The sequence below is a fragment of the Panthera pardus genome, unplaced genomic scaffold (genome assembly GCF_024362965.1).
Source record: "Panthera pardus isolate Hobbes unplaced genomic scaffold, ASM2436296v1 HiC_scaffold_8, whole genome shotgun sequence".
In the NCBI taxonomy this organism is placed as follows: domain Eukaryota; kingdom Metazoa; phylum Chordata; class Mammalia; order Carnivora; family Felidae; genus Panthera; species Panthera pardus.
The window spans coordinates 124172849-124192916 of NW_026527013.1; the positions used below are offsets into that span (position 1 = coordinate 124172849).

At 44.2% G+C, this 20068-nt stretch overlaps 1 protein-coding gene across 4 annotated transcripts in view; it reads left to right on the forward strand.

Moving 5' to 3' along the window:
- The first annotated feature begins 682 nt into the window (after nucleotides 1–682).
- BMPER (BMP binding endothelial regulator) overlaps nucleotides 683–20068 on the forward strand; it is a 248380-nt gene continuing 228994 nt past the window's right edge. The window contains exons 1-2 of one of the 4 annotated variants that reach the window (XM_053898436.1): nucleotides 683–1987; nucleotides 3019–3104. In XM_053898436.1, the coding sequence (XP_053754411.1) occupies nucleotides 1855–1987; nucleotides 3019–3104 (219 nt within the window). In that variant the 5' untranslated portion in view covers nucleotides 683–1854. Of the gene's footprint in view, nucleotides 1988–3018; nucleotides 3105–17475; nucleotides 19134–20068 lie in introns of those variants that run through there. The other 3 variants (XM_053898433.1, XM_053898435.1, XM_053898434.1) reach the window with 3 other exon arrangements.

Here is a 20068-nt window from a genome sequence, read left to right on the forward strand (position 1 = left end):
CAATCAGCTCCTTGATGTGCGGGACGTGGGCAATGCTGCATTAAAACATGAAAACACATAAACAGCACCCCTCACTCCCGCCCCAAGCGCGGAGGGGATAAGATGGAACTAGACTAAATGTATTAGCAAACAGACTAATTCATTTTCAAAGATTTGGTTTCTGGGGCTGCAGACAACCCACTTCGCCGGGAGACTAAGTGCGTCCCGCTAAGAAAAGTGCTTGGCTAGGCAAAGATTGTCTTGGGGATCCTCCCAGGCGGGTCTGCCAGGAGGATAGGCACGCGGGACCCGGTTTCCATTCTTGGGGGGAGGAAGCCGGCAACCCACGGTGAACTCCGAAGACAGCTGATTATCAGATTCCAGCCCAAGCTAAATGTTCCCTAAATCCCACCCCGCGCCTTCACAATTTGGTTACAAAAATTCTTCTCCATTGCAACCCCTCTTTGAGCAGAGGCTGGGTGCTACTGCTTGGGCAGAAGGCCGCGATTCCGGCGGAGGTATCCGCGGGGCGTGCCGGACTCGCCGACACCCAGGGCTGCAGAGGCAAGAAGGGCGCCGCGAGGCTGCGGCGGCGACAGAGCTGCGAGCTGCGGAGTCCCCGGTGGCGCCCCCCGCCAGAGATAAGCCGCCCGGCGCGTCCCTCCCTCTTTCGCGGCTGAATGAATGATTAGTCAAACGGCACCTCCCCGCCCCTGTGCGCCAGAGGTTGGAAGGGAGGAGTCTTGGAGCGACTGTTCTTTTTTAAGGGCGAAAAGCGTTCGCCTCTGTGCTTTTATTAATCGACCTTGCCTGTCGTTTCAACTTCTGTCCTCCCTAATGTCACCACGAGCAGACACTTAAGCACTGAACACTGATGTCGGAGGTGCCTCACCCCTGTGTCCGCTCAGCCCGGCAGTCCACTGCCGCGCCCCCGCCAGAGGGAAGCAAAGCCGGGAGTGAAAAGTTGCTGGGCCCCTCCTGCGCCCCGTTTGTCGCTCCTTCCCAAAGCTGGGGCACCTGGGAGACAGCAGGGTGGTGAGGCGCCCCTATCGCCCCATTATCTGCTCTCTCATAAGGTTGGGGCACCCGGGCGTGAGCAGAAGCGGTGTGGCATTCCCCGTTTAGGGAGGGTTTCCCCGGGAAAGGGAGGAGGCACCAAGCGCGCCGGGCCGTGGAGACACGCCTGCCCGGCTCGGATCCGCGACCCTGGGCCGGCGGCCTCCCTGGAGGGGCTGGGGAGCGGGCTGGACGCCCGGCTGAGACGTGTCCGGGGCGCGGGGTTCCTGCACCCGGGCGCCCCCAGCGGGTTCCGGGCGGCGGCCGGTGCGCCCCCGTCTTGGGCGCGGGAGCGTGCGCGCGCGCCGGCCGGACGGAGAGCCGGCGGGGCCGGCGGGAGGTGGGGAGTACAGGAGTGGAAGACGCGGCTGCGGCGGCAGCGCCCGGGGCAGTAGCTGCAGCCCTGGCGGCGGCGGCGGCGGCGGCGGCGGCGGCGGCGGAGCGGTGGTGCGCAGTCGGCAGCGCAGCCTCTCCTCTCGGCCTATCTCCGGCTGCTCCGCCGTCCCCTCCTCCCGGCCCCATCTCTGGCGTAGGGGGGCCGACGACTAAGCCACTGTGAGCAACTCCCTAAAAAAAAAAAAAAAAAAAAAAAAAAAACCGCATTGGAGGAGCCTGGCCGCAGGACCCCTCCTCCCTGGCGCCCCTCACCCCTCGCTTCCCCCCCCCCCCCGAGCCCCCCCTCCCGGGCGCCCGCCTCCCTCCTTCGCGGACTGTCTCCCGACTCGCCGGCTGAGAGCCCTTTTTGACTGCGAGCGGCGGTAGCGGAGCAGAGGCGGCGGCGCGGGACCTGCAGTCGCCCGGGATTCCCTCCAGGTGACGATGCTCTGGTTCTCCGGCGTCAGGGCTCTGGCTGAGCGTCCCTGCCGGCGCTCGCCCGGGATTACCTGCTGCGTCTTGCTGCTGCTCAATTGCTCGGGGGTCCCCATGTCTCTGGCTTCCTCCTTCTTGACAGGTAGGGGAGGGGGCGGGAGGGACCGGCCCTCCCGGACGCAGGCTTGGTACCTGGGAGCCGAGGCACTGTCTCGCCCGGGAGACCGGAGGGTGGGGAGCGAGCACCTTGGCGCCTGCCACTCGCTGGCCGGTGGGGATGAAGCGAAGCCCGCCGTGTTAAGGGGTGGGAAGGCAGTGAGTAGGTTAAGGGGTGGAGGACTGAGAAGCTGTTAACATCAAGAGAAATTCTATTGGAATTTGAGAAATTTCTTTATTTTTATTGTTTTCCTCAACCCTTGTTTTGATCCCTTCCCTTCATGTACGTATCAAGGAAAAACATTTGCGCCGTTTTCCACATACCCTTCTTTCTCACTCTACAAGGTTCCGACATAGCTTCTGTGTAAGGAGTGCTTTTTAAAACACTGGCACTCCAGACTTTGAATTTAAAGAAACTGTCATATTTTAAAAGGGTAATATCAGCAGGATATAATAATGATATGCTTTCAGGCAGGTGAAGACCTCAGCTACTATTCTGAAGGACATACTTTACTGACACCTGGTGCAGAAAAGAAAATATTGAGTCCGTTTCTAAGAGAGGAGGAAAGAAGATTGTTTCAAAAAGTGATTTAAACTCAAGATTATATGAGGCAGATTCATAGAAAGGCCTGTTCATTGCCACAGTCCTGAATTTTGTTCTGCCTTAATGTCCACTTTGAAATTTTTTTTTTTCTTATATGGGGATATGTGTTTAGTTGAAATACCTTCATCAAGGAGGAGGAGTATTAAAGAGTCAGTGAAATACTTGGATTTGTACTTAAGTCATCTGAGAGCAGAAAATCTGTTTATATATGACAGGCTTTTTTTTTTTTAAACCTCAAATAAAATTATTTAAAATAATTATTTCTGGGGGGATTTGGTTTTGTTGAGTTTGATAATTTAAAACTCATTAGAGATTTCTGAATCTGGGTAGTTGCTTCAAAAAGGATTAGTGTAAAAATTTAAATGTTTGCAATAATGCCATTCAGTGAGATTGAATTTTCCCCTTCACTTCAGGTTCTGTTGCGAAATGTGAAAATGAAGGTGAAGTCCTCCAGATCCCATTCATCACAGACAACCCTTGTATAATGTGTGTCTGCTTGGTAAGTATGGAGATCAGGTAATGTGAAGCCCATCGCTCCATTAGACAAGGTGAATCCATTAAATGTAATAATATAACCAGATCTTAAAAATGGTTTTTAGTCATTACAAAACTGCACATAGCTGGAAAATTGAATTCAGTTGAATTTCTTTGGGATTCTTATTTTTGACATCATCCTTATAGAAATAAAATTAAGATGGGCTTTGTGAGGCATCGTCTCAGTGATAAAATGACCGTTGGCACTGTCTGTTCCCGGAATGGCTGTTGCCACCAAATCATAGGTGCCCCCACACTTTCTGCCTTGATTCTGTCGTCTTAGTGGGAAGATGAGATAACGTTTAAGTGTAAAAGTCGGGGATAAGATATCCCTGACAAGGGGAAAGAGAGGTGACAGTCACAGAGAACAAACATGAGGATGAGGTGTAATCTTGGATTTCTCTGCCTGTGATACCCTAAGATCTCCAGAACAGTCTTTATATTTCTGATCTGGGAGCATGAGTCAGAAAGGACATTCTATCCTTAACAGAGAATGACACTTGGCTGTCAGCTGCTTCGTTAACACTGGCAGTGGCTAATAGACTAAAAAAAAAAATTTGTTTCCATTTATTTTGGTTTAATACTTAATGATAAGATCTAATGAGTAACCACATGGGGGAGATTAAGTTATATGAACACGAATTTCTGAGATGAAATGTAGACTCACAAAAAGCAACATATTTGCTGGACAGTGTTTTACATGCCAATCACTTTTGGCAAAACTTGGTTAAGAACTACACATCACAAAACCCTGTTGGAAACACATTAAGGCAGTCAAATGCAAAGCCCAAAAGTGATAGATGACTGCTAGTTAACAGATCAACATGCTGTATGGAACCATAGAAGGGATTCTTCTCAATTTAGGTGAAAGCCAAGCCATCTGGGTTTAAACTACCCAAACTTTCTCATGACAAGGGATGAGGTCAATGTTGCAAAATGATAAATGAGTGAAGGTGAATGTCTGTATCAAATGATTATCAGGTTCTGAAGACTAAGGGAATCAACAGAAACAGAGGTAAAAATACATTACATTTGCTGAGATGGTAAATGTTGTTACCTTAATAAAAGAGAGCCAGGAAAGGGGCTCTTTAGATTTTACCAGTTGCCGTGTCAGTTAGTGATCCTTCACTAAATGACCTGTTGAAGTTTTGCATTTAAATTTTGTCTCCATTGTATATTTACAAATGTAGTGGGGGGTGGAGGGTGGGTTGGGGGAGTGATAACCTTCCCTTTTCACTGATCTTATCTGTATAAAATGAGTAAATTATTTTATCTTAATCTCTTAAGATTTTAGGGGACATTACTGAATAACATTTAAATGTGCTCAGAGCTCCACATGTGAAAATAGTGTTTTTCTCTTTGGCAGTGTTACTACTTATAAAGTTTAAATATACAGTTTGCAAACTGTTCCCGAATAACATTATGAAAAATTCTACACAGAGCAATCCCCCTTTTCAGTATTCTCGTTAGGGTGGAAAATAGTGCTTTTCTTTGAGAGCACAGCCTTACTGAAAATAAGAGAGTTGTTAGAATCCTGCTGTTTTGAAGCTAAAAGAATGAATCAGAAGAGAAAAGAAGCCTCAGTTGGGATTCAAGTGGGAATGATTATTTATTCTAAAAAGTATTGATTAAGCTCCGAAGGATAGCAAGTTCATTTATATCTTCAACATTTGAAGGTATCTGCCTTGAGTGAGAGCTGTTAGATATCCTTTTATAAACACGTGAAGTCCTAACTCGGGCAATCCCATTCACTTGTTATTCCTAAGATGTCTTGAGCTCCTTCAGGAACTGAAAGGTTCAGTGATACGTTCTCCTGACCTTTGCAGAGGTTTAGGATTATGGGACCCAAGCTGTCATAGTCGGTGCTTCCAAACATTTGTAATGACTTGATAAAATTGAGAAGGAATAGATGGATGGCCACTTCTCTATTTGTGTATGTTCTTGTAAGTTTCTGAGGGATCTACTGCAGTCCTTGGATTTCAAAGCACCCCAGACTGCAGTGAGGCTGGTTGGCATTGTATACTTAGGTTGGAAGGTAGCCATTTTTAGCAGATAGATAATATCAGTAACAGCAACATTTACGAAACACTTTATTTGCTGGCACTTACCTAAGCCCGCATTATTTAATTTAGCCATCACAAAAGTCCTTTGAGACCTTTTACTACCCCCATTTTACAGGCAACGAAACTGAGGCTAAAGAGTCTTGTAGCTTGTGAAGTTCATATTGTAGTAGATAGAGCTGGAATTCGCTCTCGGTTTCATCTGCCTCTAGGGCACCTACCTATAATCAAGTGGAACAGGCTATTTGCTTAATTAAAGGTGTGAAAAAGCAAGGAAAAAATACGAAGATTGTTGAATCATTTTACTTCTCGGTGCTGCTTGAGTTATTTTGTTTTTTTCTTTTGAGTCTTTTTGGAGTTCAGTTAGCTAACATTTGTTAATCACATTATATGAAAGGAAAATCTCGTTATGATTTCAGCTGACCTGCAGGGAGCTTTAGTTGTGAGCCGGTTTTATGTATGTACATTAAGAGGGTATGTAATAGTCAAAACTGTACTTTGGATAAAGAAAATAGTCATATTTAGTTTGTGTTGGTCCAGCCTTTTGGCAGAAAGGTACCTAAAGCTGAGCACAAGTTCATATCTTATTTCATAACATGTAGAAAAAAAAAAAAGGCTAACCTCAACGTATGCTTAAAAAAGACGTAAAATGTTACAGTTGGGAGGAAATAGGTGGCATGAAGTCCTGTATGTAATTACAGTGTAAAAGCCTGAAAAACCCCACAAAATCAACTTGGCCTGATTTAAACCTTTAAGCTCCGAAATGTTTTAAAGTGGAATGAGCTCATTTCTGTGGGAATTTTGAGGATGACAGCGGGCACGGTGGCCACGGCAAGCAGAACTGAATAATCGTATTCTCATTTATCCTCGTCTGCTTCGGCCCAGCATCTTGCCAGAATCCGCTGTGATCCAAGAATAACCTGTCTGTTACTGGTGATGGATATAGTTTTAAAGTGTAGGAGTCAGAAAAGCTTCAGTTCATCTATTCAAGGGGAAGGTGAAAGTTGGACCACTGTCATGAAATTGAGGGAATCCGGTAGGCAGATTAGATCAAAGATGCCAGTGCTCCATTGTTTAGTCAGAAAGCAAAGCGTGGCTTTCCTCCGCCTTAAAAAACGGGCTTTTATGGGGCTGAGGAAGGAAGGCTCAGACTCACTGCTGTTTTGTATGATTTTTTTCCCCCTGCTTGCTGGAATTTTTTTTTTTTTTCCCCCAGAATGCCTAGGAAAACACGTTGGTGCCTTTCCTGAAGTACAGCTGATAAGAGCCAGCCATGCTCAGAAAATGAATCTAAAACAATTCTCTGGATCTTTTGGGCATCGCCACGTCCACCAAGTGTGACTTGAGGTGGCACTCCTACTTCTTGTCCCTTTTCCACCTAAGTGTCACATAGAAGGAAATGGCACCAGCCAATGAGTTCGGCCCAGTCCTGGAAACCTGAGAAAACTTTGGAGGCCGGGACTCAGAAAACCAGAAGTCAGTCAGAGCTTAGTTTGGCATACATTTTGTTCAGCAAAAAACATTATTCTGAGGTTTAAATTTCCTCTTTTAAATCCGGAGGTGCAATGTAGAAATGGACCCTCTGCTCATAAAAAGCAACGTGAAATTTGGTGTTACAAGAAGCGGGCTCCACCTGTCTTAGAGTCAACCAAGTGGTGAGAACAGGGGAGACTTTGTCTGCTGTCTTCTACCTTTTAATCACAAAAGTTCTCTGTCACCAAAGAAGTAGCTACCAGCATCTTCGGTTCTCTGGGATGCCTTATCTCCATAACGTCCTCATGTTTTTTTTTTTATTGTTGAAATTAACTGGCTAGAGAAGAGATATCTATTATCTGAGCAAGTGTTAGGCACATGTTGAGCATGAGAGAGATAATGTTACGTCAGGATTTCATTGTGTGTGTGTGTGTGAGAGAGAGAGAGACAGAGAGACAGAGAGAGAGACAGAGAGATGGGGGTGGGGAGAAAGAGAGAAAGGAAATATGAAGTAGTCCAGATGTGTTCAGAGAGATACTGCCCTTAGTATATGCACATATACATAGATTTGCATAAGTTTTTGAAAATTGTTTCGTATCACATTTATCACAGGTGTTTCGATCACTAAGAAAGTGGTCAGGATTTGTTTGTTTGTTTGTTTTCTGTTTAGAAGGTGTTGTGATCAATTGCCTTTCCATAGAACAATGTATTCAATAGAACAGTTTTAAGGGAAGTAACTTATTTCTAGCATTGTGCTAGCAAGTTCACCAGTACTACCTCTGAAGCAATTATTTCTACCCATGCTTTACTGAGGCTAAGAGAGGCAGAGCAAATGTCCTGAGGTTACATAGTTACTAAGAGTCAGAACTGGGATGTGAAGCCAATTTCGTCTCCACTAAACCAATTTGCTCTTTTTTACTTTTTTACTTTTTTACTTTTTCTTTGTTTACTATTTAAAGACATCTTTAAGTACTTCTAAGAGCTTCAAAGAGTTATTTCAACCTCTGTGAAGCTGACATAGGCTCTCTTCAGGGGTGGTTCAAGTGATTTTGGTCTGGAATTTGGAAGACCCTTTCAAAGGAAGACCTGCAATGCAGTGAGCTTTTTTGTCTGGCATTGCATCATATTTTGGCAAAGAGCTTTGAATCTGGCATCAGATGGGCCTGGGTTCAAATCTAGGCTCTGTCTCTAACTGGTGGTAAACGTGGGAAGGCTATCTTACATTTCCAAGGCTTGGTTTCCTTATCTGGAGAGTGGGATGAATGTTAATACCAAGCTCAGAGATCTGCTGTGAGAATCAAGTGAACAACAGCATTTAAGGCTTAGCCCTGGGTTTGGCATCGAGCGAGCTCTCTAGAATGATTCATTGTTGTTGTTGTTGATGATGACGTTATTGTTTAAATTCTTATTTCCTCACATGGAGTAGGATGCAAAGTTTCATCAGAAAAGGGAAAAAAAAAAAATAGAAGCAGCATGGGGATAATGATGCCAAGCCCACCCATCGCTATGAATGAACGGGGCTAAGTCAGGAACATTTGTGGGGTTTTCTATCCCTCCAGACTTGGACTGGGCCGATCTAGGCTGCTTCCTTATTGGTCCAGTGGTCTGTGAGCCCTGGTATAAGTTTTCCCCTTGCTCTCCATTAAACACTAAAAAAACTTTCCATGGAAGAGGGGCCTCGTTTTTCTGCAGAGTATTTACATCTCTATGCCTGTGGGGTCACCTTCACTTGTACTTTTATTGGCAGAGGGATAGAGTTGGGACTCAGGAGCGCTGTAATTCTGGAAAAACTGCCTAGTGGTCTGGCAACATGGGGATTTTCCTGGCCCGCCTCGTGGAAGTCTCTCAACCCCGTTCCAGACCTGAGTGGGTTTTTGCCGCCCATTTAGTCGTGTGCTCCCCTACCTCATTCCCATCTCGTCCACATCCCATTTTAAACATGGTCTCTGGTCTTTCAACTGCGCATCAACAGTAAACTGTGTTTTAAGTCTAGGAAATGATGCTGAAGAAGGGGAGCCCTTCTGTAGACTGGGGTACAGCTATGGCGAAGGCAGGAGAATCAGACAGAAAAGCCAGGCAAGGCAAAACAATGGAAAAAAAGGTCCGTTCATAAAAAATTTGTTGAACAAATAAAGGATATCACTTTTTCGCACCCTCTTCTGTGGCACTTCTGTCCAGCTGATGGTATATTGACTCTTTTGTGATAAAAAGAATACGAATAACACCACCTTTCACGGTACCGGGAGGTCAAGTGTGCTTGTTGAACTTAGTTAAGATCAGCAAATGAGCTGAGTGTGTATTTTAAGACCTCTCGATTCCCAGTTCTAATTCTATAAAACAGTATTCAAAGCACTAGGGATAGCAGGTTATAATTTCAATAATATTATTCTTTCTTCCTTCTCTCCACACTTCATTCTCCCCTTCCATTTTATTTTATTATTTTTAGCCTTTTCTGTGTTTGAAGCATTGTGTTGGTTGGGCACCTTGGGGAGGCAAAGACCAATAGGACAGACCCTTGCCCACAGTCTAATGGGGGAGAAAGACACATGCATAAATAAGTTCCACAGGAGTGACAGAAAAGCACTATAATAGACATGAACCCGAGCTGAGGCAGCTGTAATTGAAATCTGACTGGACTATCTGGGACCTCGATGGGTAGAGGAAAGTTTGTTGTGGCAAGGCATTGTTGAAGGAAAGGCACAGAGGAGTGTGTGCCTGGGAATTGTGGAAATGGCAGAGTCCTGAGGGCCTGAAGCTCTGATAGAAGCTGAAGCTAGAAAGTCTGGTGGGAACCAGCCAGGGGAGAACCTTGAGTGCAATAATAAGGAGATCGGTTTCACTCATGTAATTGGGGGGTGGGGGGTGGGATTTCTCTATTGGTGCAGCCACATGACACAGTAAGATGTGTTTTTTATAAATGCCTCTAGGAGCTTTTGTGGGGATGTTTCCAGTGTGGCAAGGCTGGAGTTTGGACAGCAGACTCTAGGGATCTGTTGTGGTCAGTCGAGAGCAAGCAGCCTGGAGTAGAAGGGGCAGTGAGAATGGAAGAAGATGTTGGGGTAAACCAATGTCGCTTGTTCTTCTGAATTTCTTTAACCACCTTCCAGTTCTAGAATATGTGGATTAAAAGACTCCAAGCCACGCCCAGCAAGACAGTAATGAAATACAGTGTCATTAAAGTGGCATGAAATGCTATGGTGTCTCTGTAGCAGTCACTTTGCTAATCACTTACTGTCTTGAGAGCAGGGTGCAGTCATCTGAATGGAATAGTGTGCTTCCCAGAGCTTACTTTCAAAATTCCATTTTTGCTCTATCCTGTTGCTTGACCCATTTGGCAAATTACTGCATCTGGTAGATATTACCATGATAGTATATACTGTCAGTGGTAGCACAAATTTCAGGCAATAATCAAAATTGGGTAGCTCACCTTAAAAAAAGTGCACGAGTGTGCTGAGACCCCAAGACTTGCAGAGGAAGTTTAGAGCCCATGTTGCTAGCACTTGGCAGTAAAACAGAAGTGGGGGGTGGGGCGAATTAAAGGGAATTTTGAGAGTTCTAGTCAGTGGCATAGACCATGTAGAAGAGAAGAGGTTACTGACATGGGTGCATGTCGTGAGTTTAGACCTGATGAGTTGGCCTGGATATGGATTTTCCAAGTAGAAAAGCCCAGTAGGCTCAGAAGAGAAATCCGGACCAGAGAACAGCAATTTGGTACCTGTCTACATTGAAATACACTTCAAAACTTTCGTAATAAATTATTTGTCTACGCCGAGCTTTCCATAAAGGGGCCTACAAGAGTAATTAGAAGAAGGGTTGTATTTAAGAGAAGGGTAGACAAGGGATTCAAGAGTGCTGATGCATAGGGGCACTTGTACCCCAATGTTTATAGCAGCACTTTCAACAATAGCCAAATTATGGAAAGAGCCTAAACGCCCATCAATTGATGAATGATAAAGAAATTGTGGTTTATGTACACAATGGAATACTACGTGGCAATGAGAAAGAATGAAATATGGCCTTTGTAGCAACGTCAATGGAACTGGAGAGTGTTATGCTAAGTGAAATAAGTCATACAGAGAAAGACAGATACCATATGTTTTCACTCTTACGTGGATCCTGAGAAACTTAACAGAAGACCATGGGGGGGGGCTCCTGGGTGGCTCAGTCGGTTAAGTGTCCGACTTCGGCTCAGGTCACGATCTCACGGTCCGTGAGTTCGAGCCCCGCGTCGGGCTCTGGGCTGACTGCTCAGAGCCTGGAGCCTGTTTCAGATTCTGTGTCTCCCTCTCTCTCTGACCCTCCCCCATTCATGCTTTGTCTCTCTCCGTCTCAAAAATAAATAAACGTTAAAAAAAAAAAAATTAAAAAAAAAAAAAAAAAAGAAGACCATGGGGGAAGGGAAGGAAAAAAAAAAAAAAAAAGGTTAGAGAGGGAGGGAGCCAAAACATAAGAGACTCTTAAAAACTGAGAACAAACTGAGGGTTGATGGGGAGTGGGAGGGAGGGGAGGATGGGTAATGGGCATTGAGGAGGGCACCTGTTGGGATGAGCACTGGGTGTTGTATGGAAACCAATTTGACAGTAAATTTCATATTAAAAAAAAAAAATAAGAGAAGGGTAGAGAAGTGTAGAAACCCATGGCAGAGACTGAGTAGTTATAGAAGAAGGAGCAGAACCAGCAAAGTGCAGACCAAGGCAGAAGAGGCTTGAAGAACAGAAAGACCAGGGGTATTAAATTTTGCAATGTTAGTCTGAAGATTCTAGGAGAATATCGAAGAAGGACCTTTCTCATCATCTTATCGAACTATTTGAAACAGTCAGTGATGGTGCGCACCTCTCTGGTACCTGTTGCACATTTCACATGGAATCGAATTCACCATAGATGGAATTTGGTGGAACCCCATTTGATAGAAATCCAAAGCTAAGATTGCTGTAGCGATTCTGAAAATTTACTGCAAAAATCACAAATTTTCCAAACTTTGATTTGGAAAGATCTTAGCAAAAGTGTTAAATGCCACAAGAAATTTTAAAAGGTACCAAAACAAAACTAATTTCGTGGATAAAAGTAATATACTTTTCCAAACATCTTTGGAATGTTTCTATAGTTAAGGGCAAAATGGACAAGACCACACTGAGGCTTTTTTTTCCTTTTTTTTTTTTAATGAATAAGAGCAACAATATAAAAGAGCCTGGCTAATATAAAATCTTACCATTATGAACTTTCAAGTTTGCTCTATTAAACTGTTAATGGTGCTTTAAAAATATTACGATATAATTTAATCCCTAAGCTAGGTCTTCAGGAAAAATATTTTCTTTCTTCACTAAATTTTCAATATCTGCTTTGTCATTAAAGTATAGCTGTGGAGTGGCGGCCCTGGTGTCTGAAATCCCGGGTTCAAGTCTCACGGGGGCCACCTGGTAGCTGTGCATCACTAAACAGGTGACTTGTACTCTCTGAGCCTCAGTCGTGAGTTCTGGGCAAATCGCAATGGTCTGTGTACCCAGCAGCTTCATCTCTAAAGAGGAATAATAATGCAGGCCCGAATCTGTTGACTGGAGCCATTATCTGAGGTGATACCTGTGGGTTAGACGTACTGATGTTTGTGAAAGGCCTTTGCATAACAGTATGAATGGAATTATTAAGGGTAAGAACCTGAATAGAAGAAAGTGAAGTGTGTGCCATAAACCAGCTTTTAGCAGATGATTTAATGCGTATATTTTTTAAGGAACAATAGTGTAGGGATTCCTAAGTCTACTCCTACTGTTGGCTTGTAAGACTTTGTGTGAGTTGCCTAATTTTCTGTGTCTCTTTGTGTTCATCATAGGGCCTTGGTCAGAACTGTGGGCTAAAACATGTAAAGTTCTTAAAACAGGGTTTGGAATATGGTAAGCACCTCCAAAATGATACTGCCACTATCTAAGTGCTGTGCAATCACTCCCTCTGCAGTGCTTTTAAGAAGCGATTAAGTGGACTGTTTTTATTTCATTTTTTTAGTTTTTAATCTTAATTTATTTTGAAAGAGAGAGAGAGGGAGAGGGAGAGAGAGAATCTTAAGCAGGCCCCATGCCCGGCGCAGGGCCTGAAGACGCGAGGCTCCATCTCCCAACTGTGAGATCATGACCTGAGCTGAAATAAATCAAAAGTTGGACGCTCACCCAGCTGAGCACCCCAGGTGCCCCTTTATTTAAATTTTTGTCTACACTTATGTAATATGTTTACTGTGAATGACTGTCAGGTAGAGAGTGGAACTTCAATAGAGGTGACTGCTATCTTTTCTGATAAAAGATGGAAAATGCTGGTTGTATTCGGGGCTTAGGAAGACGAGTTGCTTCTCTGTTTTTCATCTTCAAAAGTTCACCTCCTTGATTGGTGCCCGTCTACAGACAACTAATCACAATGTGGCCTTCACGGCGAGGCCTAGTTGTCCTTTTTCGGCACTTGCCGTTGAGTCAGGAGGTGGCAGGTGGGAGGCAAAAATGTAAACTTAATTACTGAGTGGACCCTCTGAGCCTGGCACTCCTGAGTCCCCTCCAATTGAGACTGTGACTCTGACCAAGCACAGTCACTCATGCATGCCCGTGGTGGGGGGGGGCCTCATCCTTTACAGGCTAATCCCAGATTCACTGATATGACTGGATTTGACACGTGGGCCCTACAAATCCATGCAGCTTTGTAGTTTGCAGCCAGTGGTCCCATCAACGCCGTGGACCGTGCGTGTTGTCTTCTCTTCAACAGCATGCTCTGTGTTGTAGTGCGGTTACCTGGGTGAATTTATGTCTTAGGAGATGAAGTCTGCAAGTCTAAGAACCTTGTCCAGTCATCTCTGCAAGCCCCATAGCTTCAGCAAGAGGTCCGCAACCTTGGGACTTAAGTAGGAGTCAGGCTGGAGTTTCCTGTTTATAGTTTGGGTTGTTAACACTTGGGCTAGTTCCCCCCCACCCCCAAGAATGGAACTCCAAGTTCCAGAACATGATTCTCCCAGAGAGTTTGTCACAGAAGGTCAGCCCTCTCTATAAAAGACATCCTAAATAATCATTACAAAAACACACTTTTCCCTTTGAAAGAATGTACTCATTTGAAAATTTAGAGTCCTGTAGACATTAAGACCTGCTTTTCTTTGTGACAAAAGGAACATTCTCTCTTATAGAAATATCCTGCTGTCAAAGGCAGCAATGTGTGTGACAATACAGGAGGTGTGAGAGGGAAGGATCTGGGATTATCTCACTCCTGCTCTCAAAAGTCACAATGAAAAATGCTTCCCCCATCCTTGTAGCTGCTGGTCTGGGTCATTTCCTCCCCTTTTAGTGAGGCTGGAGCTCCGAAACCCTGACACAAGCCCTAATGTTTATATTGGGTTTTGGATGTTAGCTCCCTTGGCTTCTGGGAGCTGACTCTGTTGAAAATTATGTTTTTCTTTTAAGGACAAAGGCCTTATTGTACGTACATGTTGTGTAGTGTAATGAGGTTTTGTTTTTTTTTTTTCTTTTTTTAAATGTTAGGTAATGGGTGGTACTAACCCAGATCTGCCAAATGAGAAGTTCAAAGGTAGGTCTGTAACCTGAATGGCAGTTAGAAGGTTTCACTAAGGTAACTTAACAAGAGAAAATGAGGGGGGCGGGACAAGTGACATCTTCACTGACCAGAGTGTGTGCCCCAAACGCCCCCCTTTGATGGAATAACCATAAAATCACTCTGGGAAAGGACCTGCAGCCTGAGTGATGGTACCCCAGAGACACTTCAAAGAGAATGATAGAGATAATAATAAAAATAATAGAGATAACAGCCATTCCATTTGACTTAAAAAAACAGGCATTTCCCAAATAACTCTTGTATTCTTGGTCAGCTAAATGGATTTTGGCTAGATGGTTCCTCATGGCTGCCTAGGCCATCAGGCCTAGGCTGAGTGTCTTATTTTTCAAGCCTGTGCGGTGGGCCTTTTTGGTTGTGTTGCTTGGTCCTTTTCATCTGGGGGTGACCTCAGGAAACTATTCCGAGAGAGCCTGGGCCTGGACCACAGAAAAAAAGGCATGAAAACCAGAAGGGCCAAAGCTGTTCTTGTATTTCTTTGGGCCTCGGTGAGAGGCATTTTTGGCATCTTTATCGTAATTCTTTTCCTCTTTCTCTGTAAACATTGCTTTTTTTTTTAAAAACCTATCTTTCCTAGGTTCCTCTTTGAGAAATCTGTGGACCCCGGCAATGGCATTAAGATTCCTTTAACCCCTCACTGCTTTCTTTTTAGCAAAGTAATGACATCTGCATTCTTTTTCGTATTTATTCTTAGAGCTTCTTACTGGAAAAAACCGGAGTGGGGGTGGGGGGGAATTCCTTTTCTATTTCATTTTCTCCTTAAGCAGAACTATTTGAGGGGAGATATGACAGTTGCTCCCTCTTGGGTCAGATGCACCTGCATTGTGTCTGTGGTCTGTGGTGCTTGAAGCTTCTGCCTCTGGGAAAGCCTTGCTGTGCCGAATTTGACTGCTTCATTCCATCCCTTTACCTTTCAGAAATTCACAAATCCTAGAGGCCCTCACAGCCTGCTGGCTGTCTCCTGCCTTGTGGATTTATAGTATAAAAGCAGTAGCATCAAGACATCTCACATAGCAGTGTTTCTTGGTCTCGGTGGGGATACTATTTTCCTGAATGAGAGGACGTGAAAGATTAATCAGATATTCTCCCACTCGAGAGCGGCCGCGTACCTGTGTTTATGCTCCTTGGGGGGAATGGGGGCTGTTGGAATTGCAATTGCGATGTGGTGATTTCCTGTTTTCAAGCACATGTGAAACGGTGGTTCCGTGCCCAGTGGGACCCACCAGAGGTTGGCTCACAGTCCCATTAGCACATAGGTGAGCACTGGGATGGAAATTCCTTTTCCCCTAAGAGGGAATTTGGGGAAGAGCTGAATGGCTGGGATGGGGGCAAGAATGTGCCATTTTTTCCCAGTCTTATTAGTCCAGGGGTGGTTTCTGTTGGAGGAAGTAGCCCTTCGTCCTCCTTCCTGGGATGTGCTGGGAATGTATATACCAGAGAGCAGTGGCTTCCTTTTTGTTGTGAATGCTTGTGTGTACATGTAGGGGAATAGTTGGGATTTATTAAAAAAAAAAAAAAAATATGTATATATGTATGTGTATGTATGTATGTATATGTATACATATATATATGTGTGTGTGTGTATATACATACATATATATATATATTATATATATATATAATATATATATAATATATATATATTTGTTTTATATAAAGCATACACTGGACAAGGGCAAAGAGAAACTTGCTTAAAGTAATTTACACACTATTTGGTCAAGTTACAGACATACAGGGTTCTCAGATTTTGGTGTTTGATTGAAGCATATGAAAATTTTGATCCTTGGTGTTGACCTTCAGAAACAGCAATTTTTGTGGTTCAACATAATATATACTTTGAACATCTTAAGGCTTTTTCACTGGAGATAGTTACCCTGACAGGTTATTGCAATGTATCTCAATAACGCAGCCTTTACATTAAGGGTGAATTTATACTGGGTTCATAAACTAAACATAAAATGTGATGGTATAGTGAAACTAACACCTCTCAATCTCTGAACCCCCGACTCTGAATTAATGGCTCTTGTGTACATCCTCAGACCCCTTCTGATGCGGTAGGGGTAGAAAGAGAAGCAGTATTCATTTACCTTAGTACCAGTGAGAGGGAATACATGGTATTCTCTGAAGGAGGAAAATGATTGATGGTCATTAAACTCAGCACATATTTATTGAGCATTTATGTTAATAATGGCCTGAGGCACTATGAGATTGGAAAAACACTTTTTTAAAAAAATGAACAAAAAATTAAATTATGTTCCAGATGGTTTTGAAGTTAGATGTCTTATATTGCTCTGGAGTTCTTTGAAAATTGATGAACTTCTGCTAGCCATGGGTATTAACTCTTGGTTGGAATATTTGATTAATCAGAACAAATTATTATTCCTTGACTGTGGTAGGTTATACACACACACACACACACACACACACACACACACACACACATAATATGTATGTATGTATTTAGTATAATATTTGGATAATGGATCTAGTTTGCAGACTACTTTCTATTACTAGAGTCTAAAAGTTGGGTGTGAATGTGGGATTGAACCCATGGTCATGTGCAGGTGGGCGAGGCCCTTCAAGTGGAGTTTGGGGCACTGGTGACAAGGAACAGACGATTGTATTTCCCATGGCTAGTGGCCTTTCCCTCTTCCTGCCCCCCCCCCCCCCCCACTTCCACACGGCTACTGGTCTTATCTCACACTGACAAGTCAGTGGTAAGGATTTTGCCTTTGGCTCTCAGTTTGTAATATGCATAAGAACCACGAGGAAGCTTGTTGAAAATGCAGACTCAGAGATCCTCCAGAGATTCTGAGGGTCTGGTGGGGACCAGAGAGTCTCTATTTTTAATAAACTCTTCCAGTGACTCTATGCAAGGGCCAATTTTTGAAAAACTCTTCCCAGCTGAGGTTAACGGAAAGGGAAGGATGTATAAATATAAACATAAATATAGGTAAATCCCCCAATGAAGCAACACGTTAAACAGGGGATAGGTACAATTGAAGTTCTCTTTTTGGTACAAAGCTTAACAATAGGTCATCTCTCATTTACAGAATATTATTTTTGTGGGCCTTTCACGCAGTCATCTTGCACGCTAATGGTATTTGCTGAAGTGCCTCTTTTTCTCTTCATGTCCTTTCATCTCTTTTTTTTTTAATTTTTTCATGTTTTATTTTATTTTTGAAAGAGAGAGAGAGCACCTGAGCAGGGGAGGGGTAGAGAGAGAGGGGGAGACACAGAATCCAAAGCAGGCTCCAGGCTCTGAGCTGTCAGCCCAGAGCCTGATGCGGGGCTCGAACCCATGAACTGTGAGATCATGACCTGAGTCGAAGTTGGACGCTTTATTGACTGAGCCACCCAGGCACCCCATGTCCTTTCATCTCTTAAGCCTCCTTTTGTCACCCAATCAAAATGAGTCATTTGTTCTTTGAAGACTTATGTTGGTCACTTGTATTATAACCCTTACTCCTGCCTACCCTGAAGTTTTATTAATTCTTTTCATGGCCGTCTCTCCTGCTGGACTTCAAGCTTCTTCAGGGCAGGAATAGTGTCTGACTTCTCACTCCCACTCAAAGCATCTAGAATAGCACCTCTTAACAACTGTTTTATGAATAAATACTGTGTTCATAAATTGGGGGGGGGGGTAGCCTGATCTTCATTTTCCTCAAAGCCAGACTTCATTTCTGAGGTAGCGCAGGTTTTCTCAAGAAACCTATTTCCTAGGTGAGATAATTAAGGCCCAGAAAAGTGAAGCAAGACAAAGCTCACCCTGCAAATGAGCGAGAGTTGGGACTGTGATTCAAGGACGGGAATCCTGGGCCATCCCGGGTAGACTCCATAGAGTTATCAATCAGAGAATGTTTCCTGACCACAAGGGTTGAGAAAGCACCCCGAGGGGATGAGTGAGACCCAGCAAATAACTTCCCCAAGGATTAGATTTTTAACAGTCCTTGTGGTCCAGTTAGGTAGAGCCCTGACTGGCGCCTTTGGGTGGGGCAGGCTGACCCTCTGGGCTGCTGCCAGCCCTTTCGTGTGATGGATTCTCACAGGGACACACTCTGTTTTCTGTGGTCTCTCTGTGATGGGCAGCAGCTGCACGATGAAGCTGATGTGGCGTATGTTTGTTGCTTCTTCAACATGAGCCAACTAGATGTAGCAATTTGACAAAACAGCCAGGCTTTTCAGACTGATTTGCTGGAATCCTGCAGCATCTGGAGGAAACAGGCAATCGATAAAGAGTTGAGGGCCAGGTGAGGTGGGGTTTAGAGACGCCCCAGCCCTTCCCTTCCCAAACCTCCATAATAGAAGCTGTTTCCTTCTGCTAACAATTTCCATCCAGCAGGTACCTTCCTCATCCAGAACAGAACTATTCTGGGAAATTTTAGTTCTTTTCTCTCTCTTTATGCCACTCCATTTCTGCCCACATTTTCCTTTCCTTAATCAGGGAGAATGTAAAGTCAAGATGTTGCCTTCACATTAATTCTGGTCACGTTGCTAAACTATTTCCCATACTTTTAATGAGAATCCTTAAAAAATTTTTTTCTTTTTAAATTGGCCTGACATTCCATTGTTCCAGGGTTTCACCTTTATCATCTCCATCTTTATTATTTTTTACCATATTATTTTCTCTCTCTGTTATTAGCTCAGCATTTCCATGATGTCACCACTCCTCAAGTTTTCTGCCTTGTTTTTCTCAGTTTCAGTTTCTAATTCTTGGTTTCAGCCTGATAATGAAATGTACAAACAAAATTACAGTGGGGTGGTTGTTCCTCCTACACTCAACACCATGGTGGCCAAACATCTGAGGGATGGAGTGTCCAGTGGGGAGCTCTCTGGCATTGGTGGAGTTGGAAGAGCAGGTGGAAGGCCAGAAGGTAGGCCATTTGCTATAAGGATTAAGGAGTCAAGAAAAGGATAGCTAGGAAGAACGAAAAGGCTAGCTTAGAGCAGTGCCGAGTGCCCAGGTGGGGGTTTAGTAAATATTTTCCGCTAATGATGATGGGCTGATACAATTTGGCCTGGTGGAGAGAATGCCCAGGGGAACTTTAACAGCCTTCCAATATGTGGGAAGGAAATTCTTTGTTGAAAGGACAGAGAGGAGTACACATCCCAAAGTTGCAACATATCTTTAGCTCTAGCTTCTCCGCTGGCCTCTCTGCCTCTTGCTTACTTCCAGAGTGAGCCCCAAAGTGGTTGTGGGGTGTTGGCTTCCCTGTTTCTTGGCCAGTGGCTGCCTGTGAGTGCAGGCCTCTTCCCTAGATCCCTCTATCCTAGTTACCCTGCCGTAGATGAGATCACCCTCTCAGCTTAGAGCCACATTTGTTGGGATCAGAAATTGAAAGCAGGGTCTGACTGTGGACTCTATTCATCCCAGGGTTTTGGCTCTAGGTCTTAGTATAACCAAGAAGGAAAATTCTAAATAAAGGACTCCCCCCTTTTTCTTTCCATTACTCCTAAGGGTTAATATTCTCTGCCTCCCGCACTCTTCCTTAATACTCAACTAGCCTTTGGTTACTAGGCTCTGGTGGGTCTGAGCCTTGTTGGTTGGGGATATTGGTCCTAGAATTTTCCCCTGGCATTCTCGGGTCTTCTAGAGAGTCAGAATTTTCCTAAACTGCATCTATTCCCTCAGCGATGTAGCTTGGCAGGCATGCTGTTTATTAGCAATAGGGGCAAGGAGCGCCCAGCAGTGGCCAAGACAACATCTCTGTGAGCCTCAACTGACAGAGACAGTTCCATCCTGAAGTTTCTGGGTCCCTAGGTATCTGGCATGGTGGCAGGTGCTGAGAGAAGGTGACCTCTGGTGGTC